Below are 27,553 nucleotides of genomic sequence, written 5' to 3'. Positions count from 1 at the left end.
ACAAATTCTTATTATCTATTGATATTAATGTATGCTAATCAGTTTGGCAAAATACATATTTCCTGTTCTAATTCAAGTCATTGTTATCACGCAATGGATAAAAGCAGCTTTTCTTTGAGATGCAGTTAAATTCCATTCTAAAGTGAAGATTTGGCGCATACTTACATTGTGCAAGATCTAGGTAAGGGGATTTTAGTGTGTTAAATTTTAAGTTAACTTTAATTTCGATTCGAAAAATGATTAGCCACATTTGAAATGTTTTTTTCACTTGTAAATAAGCAGGGGGTCGAAATTATTTTAGCGAGAACTATAAAAATCCGTTTCCTCTCGTATAAATCGTGGGGCTCTGCGTCATGGAAGACTAGAATTGGGTTTTTTAAAGCATCTTGAAAACCCTTGAAATAACTTTCCTCGAGTAAAACTGCCCAGACGGAAAAGAAAGACCTTAAGTGTAGATCCATAGTTTGAATCACAATAATAAGTAACATAAAGCAATACACTTATGATAATCAGTCTTTTCGTTATATTTCCTTAGAGTCAAAACATTTGAATTTCGATTCTTCCTGTTCAAACTGGGTTCCCTGTATGTTATGGTTACGTTTGATCGATTGTATTCGGACGTATAACGGTTTCTAGATGTTTCTCGAGCGATCTTCATATATATTATAGAGCGATTGATTTTCAGAGCAAAAGCATGTTAAGTTTTAAAAGTCAAGTAAAATTATCCAACAGATAAATTCCGTGGAGACCCTAATGAAGTCTACGTTTTGTAAACGTGATTACATGAAAAATTAAATGTAAAATTACGGATAAAACGCGTAGGATTCTTTTAAAAAACATGACGTTTGTGCTATAAATAGCGATAGCCTTCATAATGATACCCTAATAATAATAATAATAATAATAATAATAATAATAATAATAATAATAGCGTGATTTATCATGTCTGAACGCGAAAGCCTCAAAGATACTACCTTAGGGACTAGTCATTATTTAAGTCGAGGGGGACGGGGGGGGGGGGGGGGGGGGGGGGGGGGGAGGGAGGAAGGTGGAGGAGAAAATGTTTTCGATGCAAAAAACTTTTCCAGACCCCAACATAATAGCATTCAAGGTTTTCGGGTACCCCCGTTCAATCGTGCAATAAAATCCTCCCAATCTTCCCAATACTCCTTTTGACCTTTCAACAAAAATAAAGCAAAAAAAAAAAATAGAGGGCCCCCCATTTTCTTCTCCACCCCCCCCCCCCCCCCTAAATATTGACTTAATGACTGGTACATTAAATTTTTGCTAGACAAATTTGGCGATTTAGGAGGTCGCTTATATATTTTGCGACATTTAAATTTCGTGATTTTACACCAGAATTTTCTATTCATTTTAATTTTAAATTCATATCTAATTTCACGATTCCTTGAAATCAATCTGGTATAATTTGTTTTCAAATATATAATGACATTTCATGAACAAGTAATGCTACCAACAACAAAAAATTTAAAAAATTGGCGTTAGTTCCTTGGTTTTTACTTGAGTATGATAAACTGGAGACACTTGTGCTTCGTCCTCAACAATATCATCTTTTGTCCCTATTTCTTAATTGCCATTCATTCTTTAATGATTCTTTACTTTTTTTATGGTTCGCGTTAATTTCATGTAATAAAAAGTTTTTTCTTCTGTTCATGCTGCTGTGAGCCCACGGTCTAAATTATTTTAAGCCAGCAATACGGCTGCAGTCATTCGCATGCGCAGACAATTTTGGTCTGTCAGCAATCTCGTACCCAGAGCCTGCGTTTCTTCTGGCCTGCGGCGAAGAACGAGGGATCTGGGCAGCAGGGGGAATTTTTTTCTGCGCATGCGCAATTTTCGAAAAGTGATATATAACCAATCAAAATAATCAAAGTAAATATTAAATCAAAGTAAATATTAAATCAAAGAAAAAACAAACAAACAAAGTAAAGATCAAAGTAAAGATCATAGTAAAAATTTGAAATCGGGAAAATATTTTTTAATTTTTGGCAAGTCTTCCAACACATGCGCTTTTATACCGGAAGTCCAAGAAACCCTGGTCTCAAAAAATGGATTATGCCAGAGCCCTCGTTCTTCGCCGCAGACCAGAAGGAACGCAGGCTCTGGGTACGAGATTGAGAGTATATATAGACCAAATGCAAAACTCGAACCGATGTGAGGCTTAAGCTGTGAACAAAGGGATCTGGCGTGATTCAAAAGTCACGAATCACGACAGATCCCTTTGTTCACAACTTATATGTAAGCCTCACATCGATGCAAGTTTTGCATTTGGTCCATTTTTTCGAATTTGTCGAAGTAAAGCGTTTTTAAGTTTCCCTGAAGTAAAGTATCATAATTCCAGTTATTTATAACTTTGACCTTCAATATAAAATAAATTTTACAGTAGTCACGCTAGTGACATGTTTTTCCGCGTGGACCGGAGGAAAAGCCGTGCGTCATCAAAATAAATTCACAGTGCAAACAAACAAACCTAAAAAATAAGAACGACAAATAAGAAAGAAAGCCAGGATAAAATTGAAAGAGAACAGAGCAGAAAATGAGAGAAGGAAAAAAAAGAAAGAAAGGAAAATGATGGTAATGATAATGCTTGTTGATGATAACATACTCGGTCCTGTTAATAAAGTCAGCATTTATAACCGATTGTGAATTAAAATTGGATACTCGGAGTACTACAAGCAATATCACTAGCTAAAGGCCGGTAATTTAATCAGTAAACTTTAGACTACTTTGACGTCTTATTGCAATGATTGAAATTATATTTTCTATTTGATAATTTAGAGGGCCTTACACAGTAAAGCCACGTGTAGACTTTTTGCTGGTTAGAGAGCTTTTGAAGAATTCTCAGAAAACACGAAAGAATTACCTCATATTTTTAAGAACAAATAAAGTCGTTCTAAATATGTAAAAATGTGTAATCCAATAATGTCTTTATTCACATTAAAACTCAGTCAAAATTTCCGACTGCATTAATGTTAAATATCTAAAGGAAAAATATAATCAGTAACCAAATTTCCATTTTAAATCCAAAGCCGAATTGGTCTCATTATTGCTATAATATTATTTAACTACAAAATTTTCAGTAGATTTCGAAAATATATGAGTTAGCAAACAGGAACTGCGCGGTCATTCCGAGACCAAATTTACGATGACTTAACGCAAGGAAGGCACGTGCGAATAACGTCACGCGCAAAGATGGCCTTTTCATTCAAACCCTTGCTTTCAATCCTCATGATGAGTAAAAATGCTGCCTTCTAAGTCTACAGAAACTAAGGTAAGTCCGTTATGAATACGGATGACTTTTTCTTGTATAAAAAAAAAAGTGAAAAAAGATTGAAAAGAAGTTACATAGAGTTCAGTTCCATTTTATCGGCATTTCATAGTTATTCATAAACATATCCGGAATCAACGAATTGACTCGTTGTAGGAAATTCGCAATAATCTTCACAGTGAAGGTTTTCCCTTTCGGGAAAACCCCGATTTTAAAGCCTATATTTTGGTTTAAGAGGCCAGAGCCGTAGTTTTTCGTACCGAAAGCTGTGATAGTTAGCTATAGCCGATCGGTGTTTTTCAGTTTCACAAAATGATTTTTATGAAGCGGAAAGTCGGCCTCGAAAGGTCACAAAAACCTCTACAATCCACTTTTTTAACGTAAAAAACTGAACAAAAGCAAAAATGTATTAACTAGACAAATTTCTCTATAATATTGAGGCAACTAAACCTTTTGAATTAGTTAATTAATCGTAATTCCGAAGATTTACTGTCGATTATCAATCAAAAAACGAAGTCAAATTTATAAACTAAATATTTGAAGAGAAAAAATACTTAGGATAACTGAAGCTTGAGACACTGGGTTAGCTTCACCAACCGGAAGTGACAAACCGGAAGTGATAAACCGGAAGTGGGGTTGAATGCAATGAATCGTCATAATTTAACAATGCAAGCTTAAACATGCCCTAATGATTATGCATTTTGCTTGTTTTCGGTTTTAGAAGATTTATTTCATTCAAGTTTATGAAAGGAAATTATTCCTGGATTTTTTTAACGAAGAAACTTTAATTTTTCGTCGCAACTCTGTGATGGAGGTAAGGTCAAAAGAAAATTCTTCGATTTTTTATCACTAACTTACTATCCGAACCAACCTGATATGCTATCAAGGTAAATCTAAGAAACTTTCAAGTCAAAATTGCATGTCGTAAGCAATTAAAATTTACATCAATTCAAAAGAGACCTGCGACGAAAAAAAATTTGTCATATTATCAAGAAAAGCGTCATACCTTTAGGTGTTTTTTTTTTTTTTTTTGAGCAGGTTTGAACGGTAATACGAGATTGAAGGGTGTGATGATTCGACCATTTTAACGTACCTTTTAGCTGAAACTCTAGAACTTTTCTTTGAGTTTGTCTGAACTGGATAGATAAAATGATTGTCAATAATGAAAATTTTTGACAAGTCGAAAGACTTTGTTTTGATCAGGACATCCGAGAATGGCCATTTTTATTTCAGCTTATCTTCATTTACAGTGTGATACTTCACACCAATGGAAAGTTCATTTAATATCCCGAGGGAGGGGCGTGTGGGGATAAGGATTTTTCCCAAAAAAATCTTTTTTTAAAAGGAATTAATTTAATTTTCGAAGCCCTTCCCCCCCCACCCACCAAAACAACCCATGATTTTCAAATTGAAATTGAACGCCCCCCTTGTATGCATGACAAATTTCAAAAACCCCCTTCCATGTCCCAAAAAATTTCGATGCCCCACATAAACCCCCACCCCCCTTCCCCTAAGGAGTCAGAGTACGAGTGGAATGAAAAATTCCTTTCATTCATCCTGATAGATAACTCTAGTAGATAAATTTTAAAAATGCTTTGCTTAAAGTGCTACAACTCTGACGAAAATCGCTCAAACTTGGATTCAGCTGAAACTTCCAATAATCACTGTATGAAGTGTTTTCTCGATATTCAGGACGAAACTATGATATTTTTACGATTATTTTTTGGAGTCTGTGACGTCATACACTCAACATCGAACATCGCTCCATACATTTCTTTGTATATAAATCCTTAATTTATTTTATTCCTATGAAGCCCAAAGGGTGGCTAATGTGCTTATTTCACATTATTTATGACTATAATTTATATTTTGGGGTGTTTGGGTATTTCTTTCTCGGTTTTACTACTGATATTTTGATCATAAACTACTTTGAATATAATAGTTTAGTCCTGAATATCGAGAAAACACTTCATACAGTGATTCTTGGACCTTTAAAGAGTATTCTTAGGAAGTTTCAGCTGAATCCAAGTTTGAGCGATTTTCGTCAGAGTAGCACTTTAAGCGTATCTTTTTTCCTTTTTCTGTCTTTAGTTCTTTTTTCTTCCTTTCATTCGTTATTTCTTTCTGTTTATTTCCACTATCTACCTTATTATTTATTTACCAGTAACTTTCACCTAGAAAATAATAGACAGGCTTTTGGAAACACTTACGAGCGAAATTGATTTTAACCCTTTCCATTTTAAAGCGATTTGCAGGACTGATTGCCGGTTACCTTATTCAACCGAGTGCTTCCTCTCTAAACCAATTAAATGACATGACTCTCCTGTCCAAATAACGCTCGAATAGGGAAGCCAATCATGAGTCGCAGTCCCAGTTTCCCATGTATATCAAATCCGCTCTATTTTGACTGATATTTTTTCTCTCTCACCAGACCTGTAACAAGAATAACAACCCATCGTATGTATCGAGCTGTGAACGTCTGAGGCAGTCTCATCCAATGCCACACAGTGAACCTAAACCAGGACCATCCAGTAGCCATCAAGAAGGGACGCATGTCAAAGAAGAATTGAAGATTGCTATACAAAACCGAAGGGCTAGTCAAGGCCTGGATGTTCTCTCGCTACCGATAACGACTGAAAAGAAAGTTTCATATCAGGTATCGGTTAGATGAATATTTTTTATGATCGAGATATTTGAGAGCAGCATTCGACAGTAAGAAAAATAACATAGCTTAAAGGGCCACTTGGACGAAAATCGCTCCAAAATTAAAACTCTTTCATTCGAGCTGGAACTTTGCTGAAATAATCTAGGATACATTAAGAACCACCCACTGGAATATCTTTCTGATATTCGAAAGGAAAGGGCCAAAATTTTACGATTTATTTTCGTCCGCCATTAATTTCTTTGAATCACAGAATTCGACTCAAGAAGACTGGCACGAGTACTTATGACGTCATTTACTCAACCCAAACCAAAACATTGGTGGGTAATGTATGTGCCATGTTCGTAAAACTCGGTTTATTTGGTTTATTCAGAAAATATATAATGTTTCATTCGGTTTCCTAACTACTATATGACCAAACAATGTCTAGGCGCTGAAATTTTTCAGTTTCAATGATACTGACGATCATAATTCGAAAATTTCAATACATCTCGGCAAGCCAAGAATCACAACAAAGTAGGACGCATGGACGAGATTCTAGCGGTTCCATCGCGCGAAGTGACTGAGATATTCGGGATTCGAATCATTTTAAGGATAACAATTTTTCAAGGTATATTTACATACAAGGGCAAAGAACAACCCCACAATTTGGGTCCGCGAGACATCCGACACAATGAAAGAAAAACCTACGAGCTGAGTGACAGACGCCGCTGTCGCGCGAGTAATAAATAAGAAACCTTTGACATGTTCTATTACAAAGATGATATTAGATAATCGTATGTTTGTACCTATTCAATGCATAATAAACATTTTGAAGCAAATAATGACCGTTCTGTAGTAAATCAGCTAGGAGAATTACGAGATCACATTCTAAATTATTCGGCACATAGATCTAAGTATATTGTCACAAATCTTTATATCACAACGCAGAATTCAAAAGGCAATCGGTTGTTTTCATAACATCAATCACTATTAGATTACATTGAAACTTCAAATTTAAGATCTTTATATCATGGACAGTAGGTAGCAAATACAAATAATGAAATGAACGTAAGGAATTTTTATGAAAACCTCTTCCTAAGCATTGCTTCTTCTTCTAGTTCGGCTTCATCTTCATACATTATAATTTATGGTTCTAACTCTTCAGGATTGACAAAGCGAGCGTCCAAAGGAGTTTCCATCATATTTGAAGAGGTATCAAAGGTTTAAAAAAAGTCTGTTTAGAGATTCTTTTCACGATAACGCGTTTAAAACATCAAATAAACTTCAGGTAATTTAACAAGAAATGTATAGTCAAAACGACGCTAACATGACAGTGTTGAGTAAATGACGTCACAGCGTAAAACTGCTGTACATAATGACTCGTTGGCCGTGACACAAAGAAATTAATGGCGGACGAAAATAAATCGTAAAATTTTGGCCCTTTCCTTTCGAATATCAGAAAGATATTCCAGTGGGTGGTTCTTAATGTATCCTAGATTATTTCAGCAAAGTTCCAGCTCGAATGAAAGAGTTTTAATTTTGGAACAATTTTCGTCCAAGTGGCCCTTTAACATGCACTTTAAACAAAGCAAAACTACGAATTTTTTTTTAATAAAAGAGAATATTTGGCCAATGAAACAAAGTCGTATAATATCTATGACGGATTAGTGCCGAGTATCACTCAAAGAAAAACAAAATAAAACAATGGATTTATTTTTTTCGGGACGGGGCAAATGAAATCACTTTACAAGTCTAAACAGATACCTGTAGACATCATATTTTTTTCCCGGATTAGCTGAAGCCCATAATTTGATCTTATCTTTTCATTAGATTTTTTTCCCGTTGTTGAGACTAGACCATTAAGGTTTGCATAGATAATTTTTCGATAATTCGATCTCAAATTTTGTTATTGTCCGAGCAATAACCCAGTCAGTTCAAGGGCCAACATTGTTCGTAAAACAATGCTGGCAAACGTTATCCAGATAGGATGTTGGTAATAGACCGTGGATTAACGAACCACGGAACTGCGGAACCTGCGAAACCCGCAGAACCTGCGAAACAACCTCAGAAAAGTGGCAGAATGCAAGGGATTAACTGTAGAGTCTGTAGATATGGTCTGGGGGGCGGCTAATCTCTCCCCTGATGTTTCTGGGCTAGAACATTTTCTTGCGTATGACGTACACCGAAGGGCAGAAGGATTTGATTGCAGTCGGGTCCGAAGTCCATACGCCGCCTTAGCTCTGCGGATGTTTCAAGGGTATGGCACAGTGGAATTAATTCTTCCCCTGTCGTTGACCATGGGTTTGAATCCCACCGTATCCAGATGGGATTTCCTATTTTTTTAAAGCATATTGTCTTGAATTTGGTACTGATATATTTTTAGAAACAGTGACTACTTAATTACTTTTTGCCGTCAGCATTTACACTTAATTGGTAAGCAAACTTGTTCGAAAAAAAGACCTTTGCTTCATGTAGTATTTATGAGAAAAAAATTGTATAGTGCAGCAGGTCAAAAGATTTCACGTCCCCATCATAAAATATAAATTCATTAATATCTTTACTGACTTCTTGCACTTTGTTCATTAAGTTATCGGCCGAAGAAAGAATGAAAATAATGAGACGAAGAGAGCGAAACAAAGTAGCGGCGTCAAGATGTCGAGAGAAAAAGAAACAAAGACTAGATGAACTGCAAAGGGTGAGTTATTAGTGAACATAGCTTTACGATTTGGAAGAAAGAACAAAACTTTTTAAAATAATTTAGCATTAAATGTCTCTTTGACGGTTTCTCTACAAGATATTTATAATAGAGTGGCCAACTCAAAAGCATTAGCTACTAGCCATTCTACCGGCATATCTGTTATACTTAATTCTCAATCAATATTTTGTCCGTCATTTCTTTTTGTAGATTTCTTTTTTAGGTTTTTGTAATTAGGTATTATTAGATCATGTGTGAAGTAAAATTGAAGTTGAAGTTGAGAAATATTGTCTGCTGAAGTAGAACGCCTCTTTGGCACCGTAAGACATTGTCCTTACGGAAATGACAATCGTAATACGATAAACTTGTCTCTTGATAGCTTCATTCTTTTGATATTCATTTCCATTTCTAATTCAAAAAGTATTGGAATTTATTGTATCATTACGAAGGGAGGGGCGTTTCCGTAAACACTAAAAAATAATGTTTTACTTACAAGAAATACAACTTCCGGTTGATTCATCAACCACACCCATCGTAGACCGGAAGTAACAAATCCACACTAACCGCGATGACAATGACAAATATCTTGTACTGTTACAGGAAGCTGATGGATTGGAAGATTCAAATAATGAATTAGCTAGAGAAATCGCCAACTTAAGGGCTGAAGTAGACATCCTGGCCACAAATCTAAGGAATCATAAATGTGTTTTAACATCAGGAAAGACATCGACATTGGATACTCCCAGCAAAGCGTTCAAAAGCTCGTGACATTTTGCTGGGATATTTTGAGAGAGAAAGAGAGCATACTATTAATATAAGCAGATCCGGAAGCCAGTGCTTGGCTTTCTACCATGTGTCAAGGGCTAATGGGAACTTTGAGAAATTGTTCTGCAAAAGAGCTGACAAGAAACTCACGCATATATCTGACAAAGTTACTATAAAGAAAGAGGAAGGACTGGAAAAAAAAGCTATAGAACTTGTTGAATTTTACTCCAACATGGCAAAAATTATTTAATCGAATACAAGAACAACGAAAAAATACGTATTTATGCATGTTAATATAATGATATTTGTTCATTTTTTAGTCCCAAAGACATCTTATTTGATAGTCTTATAATTTTTTAAATAAACAGCTACATAACACACAGTATACAGAAACTGTTTAGTAGGCTTATTTATGTATAAAAAAGTAAAGAATTACTTTGAGCGAGAACCTTCTCAGTTATTTAGCCTCTTACCACACGAGCCCACATAGCCACTTTGCCAAAAAGACGTTTGTGAAGTCATGTAAAAACAAAACGAGGAGCAGAACATTGGGAACAAAGCAATAGACTTTTTTTTACCGATACGGCAGCCATATTGAATTCTAGGCAACTATTGAACAAATTATAGACTTCACAGCTGGCAGGATGTCTCAGTGTTTATCATGTTTATATAACTTTACGCTTTTCAATGAGGAGCACAACTGAAAAACAATTTAATTTGTAGGTAGTTGGAACAATTCTCCAACTGAACTGACCAAGACTTCAAATTGTTTGAAAATGTAGCCTTGCCACTTTATATTTTATAAATGTTTTACGTGTTTACTTCCTTGGCATGACATAATTCAAGATGGCCGCCGTATCAGTAAAATGCTCTCTAACGCCATTTATAACAATTTTTCTGATATCACTCACTTCAAAGATTAGTAATTGCTGGCTCGAAGAAGGCTCTAGAGTACTATAAAAGATTCCTAGTCTTGGTCTCAGACTTCAAGTTCAAAAATCTTGCCACACAAACGTCCACGGCAAACTGAATAATTTTCCTTATCTTCAAAACTAGCCTTGGGCTATTCCATTTAATATGCGCACCCCCCCTATCGAGGATCATAAAATCCTCAGGGGTAATTAGCGTAATAAAATCCTCAGGGGGATGGGGTGTAAAAAAATCCTCAGGGGTAAGAAGTGTAATAAAATCCTCAGGGGTAAGAAGTGTAATAAAATCCTCAGGGGGATGGGGTGTAATAAAATCCTCAGGGGTAAGAAGTGTAATAAAATCCTCAGGGGTAAGAAGTGTAATAAAATCCTCAGGGGTAAGAAGTGTAATAAGTAGGGGTAAGGAGGGGAAGTAAACCTTACCTGAAGTGCTGCATTTTTGGCTTTTTTAAGACCACATTATCTTTAGCAATGTTAAATTATAAATATTATTATTTTTCGTTTGTTCAACCTGTATTTGCCATTTATTTTGCTGTAGTCAGCTTATATGTTTAGTGTTTAGCAAGTTAATTAGAGTAGAATATTTGAAAAGAACTCCATACAAATCACTGTATTTTCGGCTCTGTTCCAAACTACATTCGGTCATATCTCAGCTGATATTTGACCGATTCTCGTCAAATTTGGTGTGTAAACATCTTTTTTGAATGTCTATAGAAATTAGAGATCGAAAATAATTAAAGTCAAAATTTATTTTTTTGTGACGTCATCACTTGAGTACTCACGTCATGTTGACGCCGGCGTGTTAGAAGGCAATCTGGTCAACATCATGTGTCAATTTCAAAGCGCTCTGATTGGACAAGCAAGATGATATACGGAAATTTCTCCCCATCTAGCAACACTGTGCGTGATCACACACTGTAAGCAACAACAATATTTTTTTTACAAAACGATGGCTGCCATAAAGATTATAAAGAACGGACAAGTCGTTGGAGTATTACCTGCTGTAGATACTAATGATACTCTGGAGACGCTCCGCCGTGACATCGAAGATGATTTGGATGTAGACCCTTTTTTGTTTATCTGTCAGAACGGGGGAAAAGTCAGCAGGCAAGATGAACCAAAGACTGGCCTCACTTCCGTAGCCACAAGAAGAAGTTCATCGGTTGATCAGAGCACTCATATAGAGATTTCCATCGCTGATCCTGAACCGCAAGCAAGTGAACACTCTGATCCTGGCGAACCTCTAACAAGTGAACACTCTGATCCTGGCGAACCTCTAACAAGTCAACAATATGATCCTCCAAATTTACAAGAACCTTGTACGAGTAAAGCAAGCCAGGCTTCAATGTTTGGGTTAAGAAAAATGTCTTCTTGTGAAGTGAGAGGACTGAAAAATTATTCAGATATTGAAATTGATCTAGCAAAAGGAATGGAAAAGAAAAGAAGAGTATTTTGGAATGACATGGGAAGAAAGCTGTGCCGTGAAACACATAAGTCCAGAGATGAAATAGGAAAGATCATCAACAAGAAATGGAGAGAGCATCAGTCTGGACTTTTGATAGATGATGCTGTAAACCTAAAAAGCACTGCTCCTCATCAAAAGTCCTCAACTATGAAGAGGAATGCAAACAGAATTGCTGCGAATATTGAGGAACTTGGAAAGATCGACAGAGAGTTAGTGGATGTTAATGATGTAAATACTAGGAAACAATTGGAGGCAAAAAGAAAATTTTTAATGTCAGACCTCAAGAAAGCCAATGAAGCTGCCAGAAAGAACATTAAAAAAGCTAAAAATAGTTAGTTAACCGATATTGTTGGAGTTTTGATTGACGGGAGTCAAAACGCATGTTTTGAAATGGCTCCGAATTCGTCAAGGTCGCGTAGTTTTGAAAGACGCTACGATAAAACAATTTTTTTTCAGAAACGAGTTTTTAAATACAGGGTGCGTATTATACACGGGTGTTCAAAAACATTTTTTGGACTGAGTCGGGATAGTTTTTTTATCCTTCAATTTATTTTGACAATAACCAGTTTTGACAATCACATAGATGCGAGAATCACATTAATCTAAACAGAGTTAATCTCTATTAACTCTGATCTAAATAAACACTGTTAAATTGTAACTGTTAGGTTTCCCTCTTAGATTTATTCTGAGTTGTCTTCAATAAAGTCATTCTTTACTGTTTGAGCTAAATGATCTGTTTCATCAAACGATAAATCTGCCTCGCTTATATCTACATCCCAACTATCCTGCATTTCTACCTCTGATAAATCGTCGTTCTCGTTGACTTCCTGTTTACGCTTAAACTCTTCCATGCACTTCGCGACATTTGCTTGAACAACTTTAAGCTTGGAAAAGGTTTGGTCAAATTCACGTTCTAGTTCGGTTCTTTTCTCCTCACCTTGAGCATTTAAATCTTCGCAAAATTTCTTGTAACTATGATTTACATAAAATTTAGCTTGTTCTAGTTCATCGTACAGTTTCATCAGGGTCTTTTCTGAAGTGTTCTCTTTGCTGTTTCGGGAGCTGATTAGCTCTTTTATGCCATTCTCGAGCAGAGATGTCTTTTTTAAAGTCCAGTCTACATCTATAACCCCGTATATTTCGGCTACACTCCAATCTTCGTAGAATGAATTGCTTTGTATTTTCTTGGCTCTTTCGTTGTGGAAAAGCATTCGTTCTTTTCCAAAGAGCCGATCTGTGCATTGATTTATTTCTTCCTCTGTAAACGGTTTGATTTTACTTGGATGTTTTGCTTGGTCTTGTGAATTCTTCCCGAATCTAGTACGATCAACATCGGTATGATTGTTTGATGAACTTAGATTAACAAATGAAATAGTGTCTTTCTGGGAATTTTGAAGAGCCCCCTTTAGAATAGATTCAGAATTAAGCTGCAAGTAGAGATGCACACCTTCTTCTTTTTGAGATAAACATTGGTGCAAACAATATTTTTTTTCTTGTTTCTTTGATAGCTTTGTGCCACAGACTGTAAAATAATAGTCTGTTGTATTGATCACAGCATCGATTTCTTTCCTAAGATTTTCTAGAAGAACATCTTCTTTGATCTCCTTTAGGACTCCAATTTGCTTCCCGCTTTCCACGCATATCAAAGAAACCATTGTATTTGATGCAGATAAGTTTTTTTTAGACATTTTGTCAAAGAAACCAGTTAGCGGGCCCTCACACGAACTGATGAAACTCAGAAAAACCTGATTGACGTCGGTACTTTTATCAAACTAGGTGCTAAATAGCTAAAATAAAGCGGTGTCGGACAAACGCAGACCGCAGACCGCAGATCGCAGACTAGATATATTTGATAATAATTATCGTTTTGAATTTGTATCAATTTGTATTGTATTTTTTTCCCCTTACAAACCTATTATATTGCAAATTATATAATAAAAATATAAAAGTATATAAAGGTACCGAACTATTTGTGTGATTGAACACTGTCGCCACTGTTGTCTCGTTCAGCGCGTTACAATGAAAATAGTCGTAAGTATACATCTCTAAAATACATGTTCATTCTATCATGTTCTATATACTAGTAAAGATGTTTATATATTTTCTTCTTTGCCTGGCGATATGGCTTATGATTTAGCCATTGTTATGTGGTGACTTCCGGTGCTTGTATATCATCTTAATATCATTTCACAATGAAGGTGGCCCCAACATAACGGCCGCTGCATCAAGATCTGCTCCTTAAAGCTCTGGAAAGAAACGAGGTCAGATTGAGCGTCAAAGGAAAAGAAGGGCTCCCACAAACAATCGAAATGAGGGCCTGTACACTGATAGAAGGCCAACTCTGCCGCCTAGTAACCAGGCTGTAGTAACACGGAAGCGTCCGATAACTCTGCTCAGTTTCAAATAAAATGGCTCGACAAAACGAAAGCGCGCGTTTGTTATGGTTCTGGCAAGCTTCGACCTCATGAGAATGGTGTTCCGCCAGCACCTTTTGATTTTGTGCTGACCACGAAGGAATACAGAAGCTGGTACGATAAGGAGACTGAAAGATTGAAAGTTAGCAAAAAAACAGAGTCAACATACTATCATGCCAATCATACTATCATTGTGAAATGATATTAAGAACTGTTCTAGTTTTTCAATCCGATCAGCAGCTGCCAGACTATGAACATGTACTATATAAAGGTGTATACTTAGGAAAAGCAAAGAGATAGTATATTGCTTTTCGTTGACAATTCGTAAGGTCAATTACAATAATTATTATCTTTCTTAAATGACATGACCTTTATGAGGTCAATTGAACTCAAATTTATATGGTAAAACAAATCATACCACACAAACCAGACCCATTACCTGCATACAAGGATATAATAGGTTTGTAAGGGGAAAAAAATACAATACAAATTGATACAAATTCAAAACGATAATTATTATCAAATATATCTAGTCTGCAGTCTGCGGTCTGCGGTCTGCGTTTGTCCGACACCGGAAATAAAGTGCCTTTTGCCGGGGAAATATTGTCGAAGGTTGCCTGGTCGTAATGGGGCATTGCATATATATGCATATATATACATTTATCAGTAATCCTGGGCTCTTTGCAAATCAGCGCAAAGCAATCCAAGTCTATCAATTTTTTTGTTTAAAAAAAAATCATTTGGAGGCGCCATAAGGCCTGCTTTACATGCCGGTACTTTGGATACTTTTGTCACAGTTTACAAAGCTACACCGCCCCAATCAAATACACTCTGATTTCAACCCCGAATTTGCACTCTACCGGAACATCCGGATATTGTAGCATAATGTTTCGCCGCGAGTCTACATATCTACATGCTTCATAGTCAAAGTTTTAGATAACAATCGAGTCTATCTGGTCATTCAGTTTTGCAAGTCAATCTTGTCCAGTAGGTTTTACTAGTCTGTCTGGTCAGTTTTTGAGAAGGCTATCTGAGATCTGGACAGTCGCCAGTGTGTCATATCTTGTCAGTTATACAAGTCAACGACTTTACTGAGGTAAGCACTTGTATAGCAATATAGTTTGGATAGTTTTAAATTCCCAAATGCCTAAAATACGTTCACGTTATACCAGCGAGGAGCTTTGGTCAAAAAAGTTAAACTTTGATTGACATAAAGTAGTTTCATGTTACGTTTAGCGACACCTTCAAGGTATCGCAGTCAAAAAGTTGGAGCAGTTTGTTTTATTAAGAATACACTATAGCAGGTTTATGTTTCATGTTGTTTTTATTTTATCAAGCATTCGACTGTGTGACTTAAGTAGACTAAAACGACTATACGATGAGCCTGAATGAAATCATATCCTAGCAGAAAATTCTAATCAATATTCGGATTTTGCATATTTTGTTAACGATTAGAAAGCGTACAACGAAAATTATTTCTTTATCGTATTTAGAAGGAAAAAACATTAAAAATAATGTGAACTAAGCACGTCGACTTTTGAATATATATTCTAGAAAAAAAACAATTACTGTAGCCGAGAGGCAGACTTGATCAAGATATACAGGCGCCCGACACATAAAGGACGACATTCATTTCTATGAAACAAACTCGCTAATGTCGTAAGTTGTCGAAAGTGCTATTTGCGATATTTTGCGTGGATAAGGCAGTAGGAAATCAGGTCCATAAATAAAACCCCAAACAAAATGTTGATGTTGAAATGACTTGCCGTGTATCTGCTCTAATTACAAAGAACGATTGTATACACACTTATACTTAAAGTGCCTATCACCCTTCTGACGATATTCTCAGTACTGATTCTACATGGGGTAAGATGTTGAATAACCCGAAAAAAATACATAGTTTGAGTGCGGCATTTTGAAGTTATAAAGGTTTTTCCACGCCATATGCTAATGCTGTGACGTATGAGGAGTAATCATTTAATATACAAAACACTACTTGTGCAGATAAATTAAATTTGAAATACGTCATTGTTTTCCCCATTGCTCTTATAGAAATGAATGCAAGTTAGTTTTCCCATAGAAGACGGTGTTTCGAATTACGAGGAACAACAAATAACCATAAATGCCTCCTCATACGTCACAGCATTAGCATATGACATGAAAAAACCTTCATAACTTCAAGAAGCCGCACTCAAACTATGTAATTTTTTCGGGTTATTCAACATCTTACCCCATGTAGAATCAATACTGAGAATATTGTCAGAAGGGTGATAGGCACTTTAAGGAATGATGGCCATTACTTCACACCAAAAAAGACCTCATGCAAAGTAAACTTTTTTGACCAAAGCTCCTCAGTACTCCGGTGAGGCCGATTGAAACGAAATGCCATTTAAGAATCCTACTTCTATTTTCCTTTTGATTTTTTGGTTGTTGTTGTTGTCTTTTTGTATTTATCGTTAGGAAAGAGAAAAAAACAAAACAACGTATAAAACTAGAAGTAATAATAACCAGAAAACATTGAGAGAATTAATGGATGAATGAAATCTCTATTTATGTAACATATAATTTGCGAATTTTGCAATTTTCTTTAACAGTACTAATAAAAAAAATTTCGGCAATTTTCTTGATACCGTATTAAAATAATTTCAAATTATATCATATACTAGTTAAAAAAAGTTCGCAAATTTATCAACTTTCATAGTTTGCGAATTTTCAGGCCGTATCATATCATATACTAGTATAAAAAAAGTTCGCAAATTTATCAACTTTCATAATTTGCGAATTCTGATACCGTATTATATCATATACTAGTAAAAAAAAGGTTCGCAAATTTATCAACTTTCATAATTTGCGAATTCTGATACCGTATCATATCCTATACTAGTAAAAAAAAAGTTCGCAAATTTATCAACTTTCATAATTTGCGAATTCTGATACCGTATCATATCATATACTAGCATAAAAAAAGAATTATGAAAGGTATACCAAGTCATACCAAGACTGGTCATACGATAGACTGGGAATCCAGTGAATGTTTGAGCATCATCCACTAAACCGCTCAATTAACTTACCGGCTCCGTATAATAGGCTTATTAGAAACAATAAAACCGCCAAACCGCCCACGACACCGAAACAGCGACTCGCACTCATTAGACCGATGCCGCCAATTACGCGGCTAATCCAGGTAATTTGGCTATTGTTATCGTGGCAGTGTAAATATGACCAATCTGACTTTATTCTTCACTTGACTCTGAAGATGACTTCCGCTCAGGTTGTAATAGTTCATTTATAATAACATTTATAATACTTCAGCGATTGGGGAGAGTATTTGAATATACAATGTTTTCCTGTTTATGTTGGTCTGATCGGAGGAGTGATGGGGAAGGGGGTGACAAGAACAAAAACGTTACATGAAAAAGAAGTAACAAACATCTATAAAGATCGCCTAGTTTATTCTTAGCTAAAGTGGTATTCTTTTTTGCAGCCTTTTACCTACATGTCCCGGTGTGTGTTTGTTTGTATATCGCGTCATCGACACCTTTATTAGTTGTCTAAATCTTGCCTGAAAATTCGCAAATTATGAAAGTTGATGAATTTGCGAACTTTTTTTTATTTGTATATGATATGATACGGTATCAGAATTCGCAAATTATGAAAGTTGATAAATTTGCGAACTTTGTTTTACAAGTATATGATATAATTTTAAATTAATTTAATACGGCATCAAGAAAATTGCGAAATTTTTTTAATTAGTACTGTTAAAGAAAATTTCAAAATTCGCAAATATGTAAGTTTCGAGAATATTAGAAATAGGTTTAGGATTCATATCAATCTCCTCTTAGAAATGCTGTAGATGAAAGACATGTGAAGGCTTAGTCTTTGAATTTAGTACCTTTTAGGGGTGAAAATCATGTTTTGATGTAACCGAAGTGGAATTGTACATTAAAAAGAACTGGAGTAAAATCGTTCTTTAAATGCTCTTTGAATGATTGATAATTCATCACCGTACTAAAAGTTCCTCTGTAAATTTCCAGGTCTATTCATCAAGTTATTCAGCTCTTGAACACTGTAAAAAGAAGCTCCTTTACAATGAATCGTGGAGTTATATCACTGGACTATCTTCCTTCAATCAGTTCGTTTATGTTTTCACGCACTGAATTCATAGAAGTAAGAAACCACGCTGAGTTGACAGATGTTTTAAGCCTGAGAGAGATTCCTCCGCTGAGCATGTGTACTGATGTTCGCTCGAAACTCGCCAAGAAGTTAGCAGAGGTACATGGTAATCGGATTGATTGTGAAGAATTGGAGAATATAGCTGTACATATACATGGACTTGGCAAGTTTGATCGCCCAAGACTCCAGGAACTAGTACGATTGAACAATTTTCGCAGTGTTGCCCTCGAAGTAAAAAAGGAAAGGTCTTATTACAATAGATTACGTGCCAGTAATCCAGATGCCACTGTTATACTGAAGGGCGTGGAGAAGTATTTTGAAGAAATATGGAGTCATGAGGAAAGTGATTATATCTTTGGTGGCCTTAGAGTTGCAGACGCCAAACGCCTTTCCTGCGATCGTTGGCTGAGCGATGATCTAATTGAACATTTCTTTACAAAATTTAACAGAAAGGCAGACAGTCATCGCTTTTTCGTCTTCACAGAAGTTATGAAGGCCCCTGATATGTTCCGGTCACTTCTTATTCAGAGCTACCATCCAGGTATTAAGTTCGTCCATTTCGCCTTGAACATTGCAAAGTCCATAACCGGCACAACAATTACAAACGGAAACCACTGGGTTTATCTAGTCATTAATTGTGACACTTGTCAAATGTATTATGGAGACCCCAAAGGTTGGGGTGTTCCAGATAACTTGAGAGCTTGTTTTGACCCCTTCTTTGAGATTTTCAGTGGACGTGTCTCTACAGATGTGGAAGTTTATGCTATGCATATTCCATCGCAGCACACCAGTCGCTTACACGTCTGTGGGACGAAATGCAGCTATTTATATCCACTACAAACCTGCGAGAATCTATGTGGGGCCATAGTAATTCTTGTTTCAGCCTGTGCTGTTCTTGAAACTGAGGTTTGGGAAGAAATGATTCTAAAGCACAAGATATATGATTTAGATGTGGATGCTGTGTTCTTGTCGTTGCTGAGAAACCCATCTAAGGAAAGTATGAATGTAAGAGCACTCCTTATGTCATGGTTGACAGATCAAGTCTTTGAAGAGCTTGGATTTGACACGTTGAAGAAACATTCCAAAAAAAACCAGTTGTCAACCAGCTCGTCCGAGTATGACATCGAGTTTCCTCCATTGCAACCATTTCAGACCAGCACACCTAAGAAGCACCGAACCACGCAGCCACCATCCTTCCAGACCAGCTCACCAAAGGAACATCACACTACCCCGCCATCATCCCAGACCAGCCCACCCCAGAAGCATCGTCCTACGCAGCCATCATCTAAGACCACTACGCAACCATCCGAGTATGGCATCAACTTTCCTCCATTGCAGAAAGACCAGACAAGCAGTCACGCAAAGAACACTGCTTTCACTCGTAAACGAGACAATGGTAAGTGCGAAAAAAACTGTTTGTATAAGATAAAAAGTAAACACGGTCTGAATATAAAAATGAGGAATTCATAGGGCTTTACTTTTCAAAGTAAAAATAAAAAATAAAAATGGCGCAACGTCTTGAAAAACTGTTTTATAAAACTGATTAAGATATATGACAAAGAAAATTGTACAATTTAGGTGATAAGAACGTTTAGGAAGGCATCAAAATCTAGTAAGGGAAACCCTGGTAAATTCTTATAGACTCGGTGTTCTCTAGGTTAAATGTCTTTTTGTACTTATGTTTTTAGATGTAAAGAAGACGTTGAAACCAAATTGCAAAGATATACCAGGGCAGCCTGCACAAATGGTACATATCAATGAATCTGCCCATCCTGGCACAAATGACCTGCCTTTCCCAGAGCTCTCCAAGAGCTTTTACAAGCATGTGGCGCCAAATACATCTAAAAATACCTGCGCGGAAATGTCTACGAAAGCCGAATCTTTAAATGTTGGTATAAACGATCTGCCTTTCCCCAAAGTGTCGAAGAACTTTTACGGGAATATGGCAGATGTTTCAGGGGAGCCGACGCAAAAAGTACATGGCAAAGGAATAAACGACCTGCCTTTCCCTGTGCTCTCCAGGGGCTTTTATGAGAAAAGAGAACCACCCACTGTGATGCCTGAGGAGTGTGGCAGGGCTGAACGTGCACAGGAGGTACATTCACTTCCTCGTCTCTCACGAGAATGGTTTAAAAGAAGAGGCGTTCTAATGAAAAAGAATGAAGGTAGAAAAAAGACACTGTCTGTCAAAGGAGACATTGAAGAAAGAATTAGGATTTTAGAAAAAGCAACAGGAACTGCAACAACCCTTAAAGACAAAGCAGAAATTTCAAAAATGATTGATGTTGGACGATACATGTTAGACAATGGGCCCATGATTGCTACCCAGGAAATTGGTAAATTTTTCCAGAAAACTAATCAAAGGCGTAAAATGATGTCCTCCGAGATATTACGGAAACTTCAGCGACACTTCAACGTAACCCAAGTGTATATTAGAGGTACAGGGTATATATTGGAGGACAGAGGCCAAGATCTCTTAGGTGTTGCGCGTCGTCTGGAGGAAATTGCAACTAAGCGTTTCGACGAGCAGATCAACAATGTCATCAAGAGCAGGGTAGGATCTCTCCTAAAAAGTGCCCTTAGATTTTGTGACACCAAAAAAGACCTTGATTTGATAAAGGGCTTGTTTGCGAAGGCTACCAGCATGAACTTTGTATGTAAAATGATAGATGTTAAAAATAAGTCTGCTGTGAGATCAGCTAAAGATGAGATCGATTACAAATTATCTCAATTTGAAGAGCTTGAACAAACTTCACTTGTTGTTAGGAATGATATGACAAACGAGCAACAAAGGCGACTATGGAGAAGGATCGTTTTCAAGAGAAAACAGAAAATTGGGACATTGAAGCATGAAACAAGAGGAAGAATGCTTAAGGCTGAGATTTTTCCTGAACTGAAATTTGTTTTGGAAGTAATATTTTCACATGGCAGTAATAATATGCTCGGTGGACTTGAAAGCCATCCAAGGTTGACGACAGATATCATGTATAGACCAAAAGACAATGTGCTATATATGCGGCAAGCAAGGGATATTTTACTGGAAATTGCTCCTCCTGGTTTTGGTATATCTTTAAAATCCTGTTACAATTATACTGAATCATACAAAGAAAAAACATATTCCGCAAAACGTCATCATGCAGGTCAAGATGTGAACGCTCGTATTTCTTTAAGTTGCCCTCCAAGAACAGGTGTTTCGAAACAAGTTGTCAACCTCCACTGGACAACAAAAAACATAAATTTGTTACTAGAAAGTGCAGAAAGCTGCAAAGAAGACTGTATTGTAGATTCAAAGGACGCAAAAACAATAATATGTGGTGACATTCAACCAGTTCAAAACCCTGGAAAAAGTTGGAAAGCTATTACGTATGAGGACCATACATTTGATCAAAGCCGGACCAACGCAGTGTATCCAATGACACACCTCTTTTTAGATATGACTGAAAATACGCACAAAAAAAGTAAGGACCATCCCTCAACAATCGAAGTAACGAGAACTGGTTTCCCCGTTGTATTAGTGAACATTGCATTGACAGAAACGGAGACCACATTTCGTGCCATGAATGAGCTTTTATACCTCTTAACAAAGCCAGAGCTGGATAACGTTTTCAGAAACCCCAGAACAGGAAAGCTGAAGTCCTTTTTTGCATTTGTAGTTGATAACGGACATGGGGAAGATCCAGATAGTCCTCTAACACAAATGTGCCTAGCGCGAATTTTATTCATCTTGAATTTACGCAAAATAAGTCAGCGATCATTTGCTGAATACCACAGCAAAAGGAATTTTGTGGAAAGGGTACACGCAAGTGAAAACGTTGCCTTATCCAGGCATGGTGCGTTTAGCAGTAAACAGCTATTTCCAGAAGCTGATCCAGGTAGTGCCGAGCACCTTCAAAATATGGAAAAGATGGCTTCAGATGTAAAAGAATGTTTGTCTAATGCTCGTTTCGGTAGACATTTTCTCCAATGCTACAGAGGAATCAAAGATAATGGAATCTTTAATGACGAAGAAAGACTTAAGGACTTCATGAAACTGTCGGAAGAGAGGAAAGAAGATTGTGAATGGACCTATGGACCGAAAACTCTAAATCCGCAATTTCAAGCACTGGCCACCATTTGGGGTTTGTCTACTGATTTTACTAGGAGATACATTGATGACTATAAATTAATTATGGATTCTGAACTAACAACTTGCTGGAAAGATAAATATTCCACAACCATTTACGCTGATAAGAGCATGGACAACATTGAGCTACAGCCTCTTCCCGATTACGTCAGCTGGTTAAAGTCTGGAGGAGAACTACATTATTTATCATTCGAAAAAACGTCCCTTTTAAACAGTAAGTGCAACATCAAGACACCGCAGATGTTTTTGCCCAGTAAATTATTAAACTCATTTTATGTCATTAACAACAATCCTCCGCAAGACGTTCTGGAGAGCTTGGCCATTCTTTCGTGGATTTCAGTTAAGGAAGTTGAAGAGTACTTTCACTCACAGAGGCTAAAAGAAAATAAGGAATATGAAAAGAGCATCGACAGGGAAACATGGAGAAGCCATCCCCTATTCAAGAAGTCAGTAGCAGATTTACAGCAGATGTGCAAGAGCAAAGGGCTACCTGACAAGGGATTGAAACATTCCCTGGTCGAGAGATTGGCTCTTGAAAATGTACATGACTACAAGAAACCAAGCCATTTTCAGCCATATTTTGCAGGACTTACTTCCTTACCGTCGTCCGCTGTAGAACTTAAAAAAATACCTATTCCAACCATCAAGTATATCTTGAGGAGCTATGCAATATCCGCATCTGGTAACAAAAGTGAATTGGTGCTGCGTCTCTTTCTGTTACGTCATGGTCCCTCTTATCTTGTTGCACACAAAGAAGTAGAAGAAATAAAAACAACCATCACAAATGCACAAAAAATAATTTCTGAAATGGTGAAAGAACACATTTTAAAAGTTGATGACATAAGACGTGTAAGGGCACACCGTAAAAAAGTACAAGAAAAATCATTTATCAAAGTTCCTGATGGCGTACTTCACATTAGTGACCTCCATAACCTCTTCAAGTCACTCTATAATTATCTAGATCGGGGTAGGCAATATCAGCCTGACAAAAGCACTTGCAGGCCTGTTCAAATGGAAACGATCAATGCCTCTGATGAGTATGAGAACTTCTTTGAAATAGGCAGACGACTAAAAATACGTTGGACAAAAGAGGAAATAGGTGATTCCGGGTGGCGACCAGGCTGGTATGTAGCAGAGGTGCAGAGCTCATCAATTGCCAGTGACACTGTTGATGTGGTGTACGTTTGTGAGCCTGACGCTATATACACTATTGATGTGACATCACTTCTTGCTTCAGGAAAACTGAAAGAAGCCTGATTAAGGTGTAGCTAGTAAGAGTAGGGGTCGTGGAGTGGCCGTACTGTCAGCCGTCCCCTATCAAGGGTGGATCAAGGGGGGGGGGGGGGGGGGCAAAGGGGGTGTGAAGTTCCCCTTCAACAGGAAAAAACAAAACAAAACTGAAGGAAGAAACTCAATTAACCCCCCCCCCCCCTCTAAAATTTTGACTGGATCCGCCCTTGCATATCCCTACCCTTTTACATTTTACGTTTAAACCAGTTTGTAACTTACAATGTGACTGGTAAGGTGTACATAATATACGAGTAGGGGCCATGGATTGGCTGTTCTGTTTTCCGTAACCTACCACTATATATACTTATTTCGTTGAAGTTAGTCACCAAAAATCTAAAAAGCTGTGATCGCTGAGAATCATGGGGAAATGTTTTATATCCAACAAGTAAAGCTTTTGACACAAACTGCAGCAGTTGAGGATGTTCAGAGGAGGTGAGACTGTAAACATGTGTAACTGATAAAAGATCTCAAGTCCGTCAACTGTTATCAAGCGGTTGAAACATGTAAAATGTATCTATCCATAATCCTTGTTGGTCTCAGCTTTGTAGCTTTTCAGGTGACTAACTTTATTTAAATAGGTGTATATATACCCCTTTCATTTAATTCATTTAAGCGAGTTTATATAACACTCTTTTGTTCTAGTTATGACTTATTTAGCAGTTTTTTGTGCTTTCTAGCTGTATATTTAGTAGTTTTTACCATAACGAAGGCTATTTTGATATTTTTTGTTGGTCTTGGGTTCAATTCTTCTTCTACTTATGAATAATCATAGTAGTTCTTTGTATGGTTTCTAGACTTGAACATGTATTTAGTAGTTTCTACAGTTTGTAAACTCAATTGCCCTATGCATTCTACTATCACAGTTTGTTTTTGAGTTGGTAAAATGTTCAATTCATAATAGAAATTTTTTTAAATTGAAAATTTCAACTGTTACATAAAAGGTTTCAATGTTTAATACATTTGATCACCGTAACTACTTTTGTAGCTCTATAAAATGTTTTTTAAAACAATTTTCCAAGTCTTGTATATCTTGACCCTTCTTGAGAACATTATTCTTGAGAACATTATTAGAGGTGATGAGGAACTAGAACCACCATACCACAATATTACTTATAATATCATTAATTATTCATATATAGGTTCCTATTCAATCTGGGTCTACTCCATCTGCATCACATTATAACATAGCTGTATATCCCATACAGCAAACTAATCAGATTAAATTACAATAAAAATCTTCAGAATAAAAATCTTCATCAAATTTCTTTGGATAATTCTTCAGGGGTGTACAGAGCGAGGTAAAAATCTTCAGGGGTAGTCGAATTTCTTTGGATAATTCTTCAGGGGTGTACAGAGCAAGGTAAAAATCTTCAGGGGTAGTCGAATTTCTTTGGATAATTCTTCAGGGGTGTACAGAGCGAGGTAAAAATCTTCAGGGGTAATCAAATTTCTTTGGATAATTCTTCAGGGGTGTACAGAGCGAGGTAAAAATCTTCAGGGGTAGTCGAATTTCTTTGGATAATTCTTCAGGGGTGTACAGAGCGAGGTAAAAATCTTCAGGGGTAATCAAATTTCTTTGGATAATTCTTCAGTGGTGTACAGAGCAAGGTAAAGAAATTCTTTAGGTTTCTTTTACTTTTGTAAAATTCTTCAGGGGTAATCAGGAAATAAAAATCTTCAGGGTGTTTACGTAGGAATAAAAAAACTCAATCCTCGATAGGGGGGGGTGCGCATATTAAATGGAATAGCCCCTTACAAGATTGCATTGCGGCCAGCGTGTATCCAAGAAATGTTTGATGGAATTTTCGTACACCTTCTAAACAATCCATGTAGGTCATTAATAAGCTATAGACCACTTGCAGCACGTTTGATATGAATGCATAACAATTGGTTTTCAATTCTCAGGAGTTTTTTCCCCTCGAAATTGAGCTGCTTTGACGTCACATGGTATTCTGTACATCGCAACATCGATTCCCTTATGCTCTCACAAATTCAAAGACAGATAATTACATATTGTCTTTTGTTAAACAAATAGAATAGCCCACTTCCGAGATACGCTTCGCTTGTCAAGTGAAAAGGTTTCAGTTGGAGGCTCAGTGCTAAATTCAAGTTATTCTTTTCTCTTGTCACGAATGACTGAGCATTTAGCACGGAGCCTCATAGTCAACTTTAAGAAGGATCTATTGTGCCATTATGCAACATTAAGTGCAAGGCGCGGTGACAAATACTAGCAAAACACCATAAAAGGAGACGGAGGATTAACGGCAAAGCAGTGTTGTAAGACATTGGTCGAACAAGCAAAGACTTCTCTTTACAAGTACAAGTATATATCCCAAGGTAAGTAAGCACTTGAAAATGGTTCGAATGTTAAGTTTCATGCTAACCCTCCATTACAAAGAAAACCTTTGCAGTTGGCGATTATTTTGTTCTAGCTTCATAAAGTGGTTGAAAAGTGTAACAGCCATACATTTCAGTCTTTAAAATTAGTACGATGCTCCGGCGGAATATTCAAATTTTGTTGATGAATTTCTTCTCCGTAAATGACATTCTCTTGCTTTAAAAACTCTTAATACTCTCAACTTTTCATCTTCACTGTTTATCCATAAAACATTTATATTGAAAACTGACGTCCAAACCGCACACGAACCCAACCAAATATCTCTGTCTATAGTACCCTGCGAGCAGAGTCTCCTTTTCACTCCTCTCGCCAATAGAGGAGTTAAAAGGAGACTCTGCTCGCAGGGTATGTCTATAGTAACCTTACGATTAAAACTAATTTTCAAATTTCAGGACTTCAAAATGAATCGACTGATAATATTGGTGTTCGCAGCAGTACTCTTCACTGTGGCTACTGCAGATCGTTATTTTGACGATTACAACCAAGAATACGACGGTAATCATACTTTAAAGATAGAACATAACTAATTTGTGGCATGTTAATGTATTTAAAAAAACATTCAAATTCAGTATCGATACCTTGAAATGGCCACTGGGCTAATCAAAGTGAAAGCGTGCGGAGACGCGGCAAGCTTTCAGATCGAACCCTGAAACAACCAATGGGCTGATCAAAATCAGGGCACGGCTAACACACAGATCGAACCCTGAAACAACCGATGGGCTGATCAAAGTCAGGGCACGGCCAATTCACACGTTGAACTCTGAAACAACCTCTGGGCTGATCAAAGTCAGGGCACGGCCAATTCACAGGTCGAACTCTGAAACAACCTCTAGGCTGATCTAAGTCAGGGCAAGGCTAACTCACAGGTCGAACTATGAAACAACCTCTGGGCTGACCATAGTCAGGGCACGGCTACTCGCAGATCGCGACGAAACCCTTAAACAGCGTCTGGGCTGATCGGCTAAGTCAGGGCATAGCTAAACCGAGTCGCAGATCGACTTTGAGGGGGGGGGGGGGGGGGATTTAACGGTTTAAATTTATCTTTGTAGGGTATCCTAAATATCATGCATAGACTGTTGCTACGAATGATAGTACGAATTCAAAGAAATCATAGTCTTTCATAATTTGCATTTTCAGACTTGTCAGGAGATGAGAGCATGGCAAAGAGGGGTGTCTCATGCCTGTGTACAAGTGACGGCCCAAACACAAGAGGCAATACGTTGTCCGGCACAGTCTGGATGAAAGCACCTGGCTATTCAAACAACGGGTGCCCGACAGGCTGGAAATTTTGCGGGAAGTCACGTGGTTTCTTCAGCGATTGCTGCAAGCAGTAGTAATGAATTTGTACATCCAATCATATATTATAAT

The 27,553-nt window shown here is 37.0% G+C and overlaps 2 protein-coding genes across 3 annotated transcripts; both read left to right on the top strand.

The window, feature by feature from the left end:
* Positions 1-38: 38 nt before the first annotated feature.
* LOC116307053 (cyclic AMP-dependent transcription factor ATF-3) lies at positions 39-11,072 on the top strand. Of its 2 annotated transcripts, none has more exons than XM_089023944.1 (4): positions 39-181; positions 5,721-5,945; positions 8,521-8,628; positions 9,229-11,072. In XM_089023944.1, the coding sequence occupies exons 2-4, from the start codon at positions 5,787-5,789 to the stop codon at positions 9,394-9,396; spliced, it is 435 nt and encodes a 144-aa protein (XP_088880070.1). In that variant the 5' UTR covers positions 39-181; positions 5,721-5,786; the 3' UTR covers positions 9,397-11,072. The 2 variants fall into 2 exon arrangements, with proteins under 2 accessions (XP_088880070.1, XP_088880069.1); XM_089023943.1 differs by lacking the exon at positions 39-181 and adding an exon at positions 3,175-3,292.
* A 15,001-nt stretch (positions 11,073-26,073) lies between these two features.
* Positions 26,074-27,531, top strand: LOC116287014 (delta-actitoxin-Aeq2a-like). Its single transcript, XM_031693622.1, has 3 exons — positions 26,074-26,124; positions 26,578-26,680; positions 27,323-27,531. Exons 2-3 carry the CDS (start codon positions 26,587-26,589, stop codon positions 27,517-27,519), a joined length of 291 nt encoding a protein of 96 aa, XP_031549482.1. The 5' UTR covers positions 26,074-26,124; positions 26,578-26,586; the 3' UTR covers positions 27,520-27,531.
* Positions 27,532-27,553: the final 22 nt, after the last annotated feature.

Source organism: Actinia tenebrosa, unplaced genomic scaffold (genome assembly GCF_029948245.1).
Source record: "Actinia tenebrosa isolate PJP-AT-01 unplaced genomic scaffold, QUT_ActTen_1.0 PGA_scaffold8__29_contigs__length_14323225, whole genome shotgun sequence".
NCBI classification, from domain to species: domain Eukaryota; kingdom Metazoa; phylum Cnidaria; class Anthozoa; order Actiniaria; family Actiniidae; genus Actinia; species Actinia tenebrosa.
Note: the sequence above shows the minus strand (reverse complement) of the source record. Positions and strands in the feature narration are given on the sequence as shown.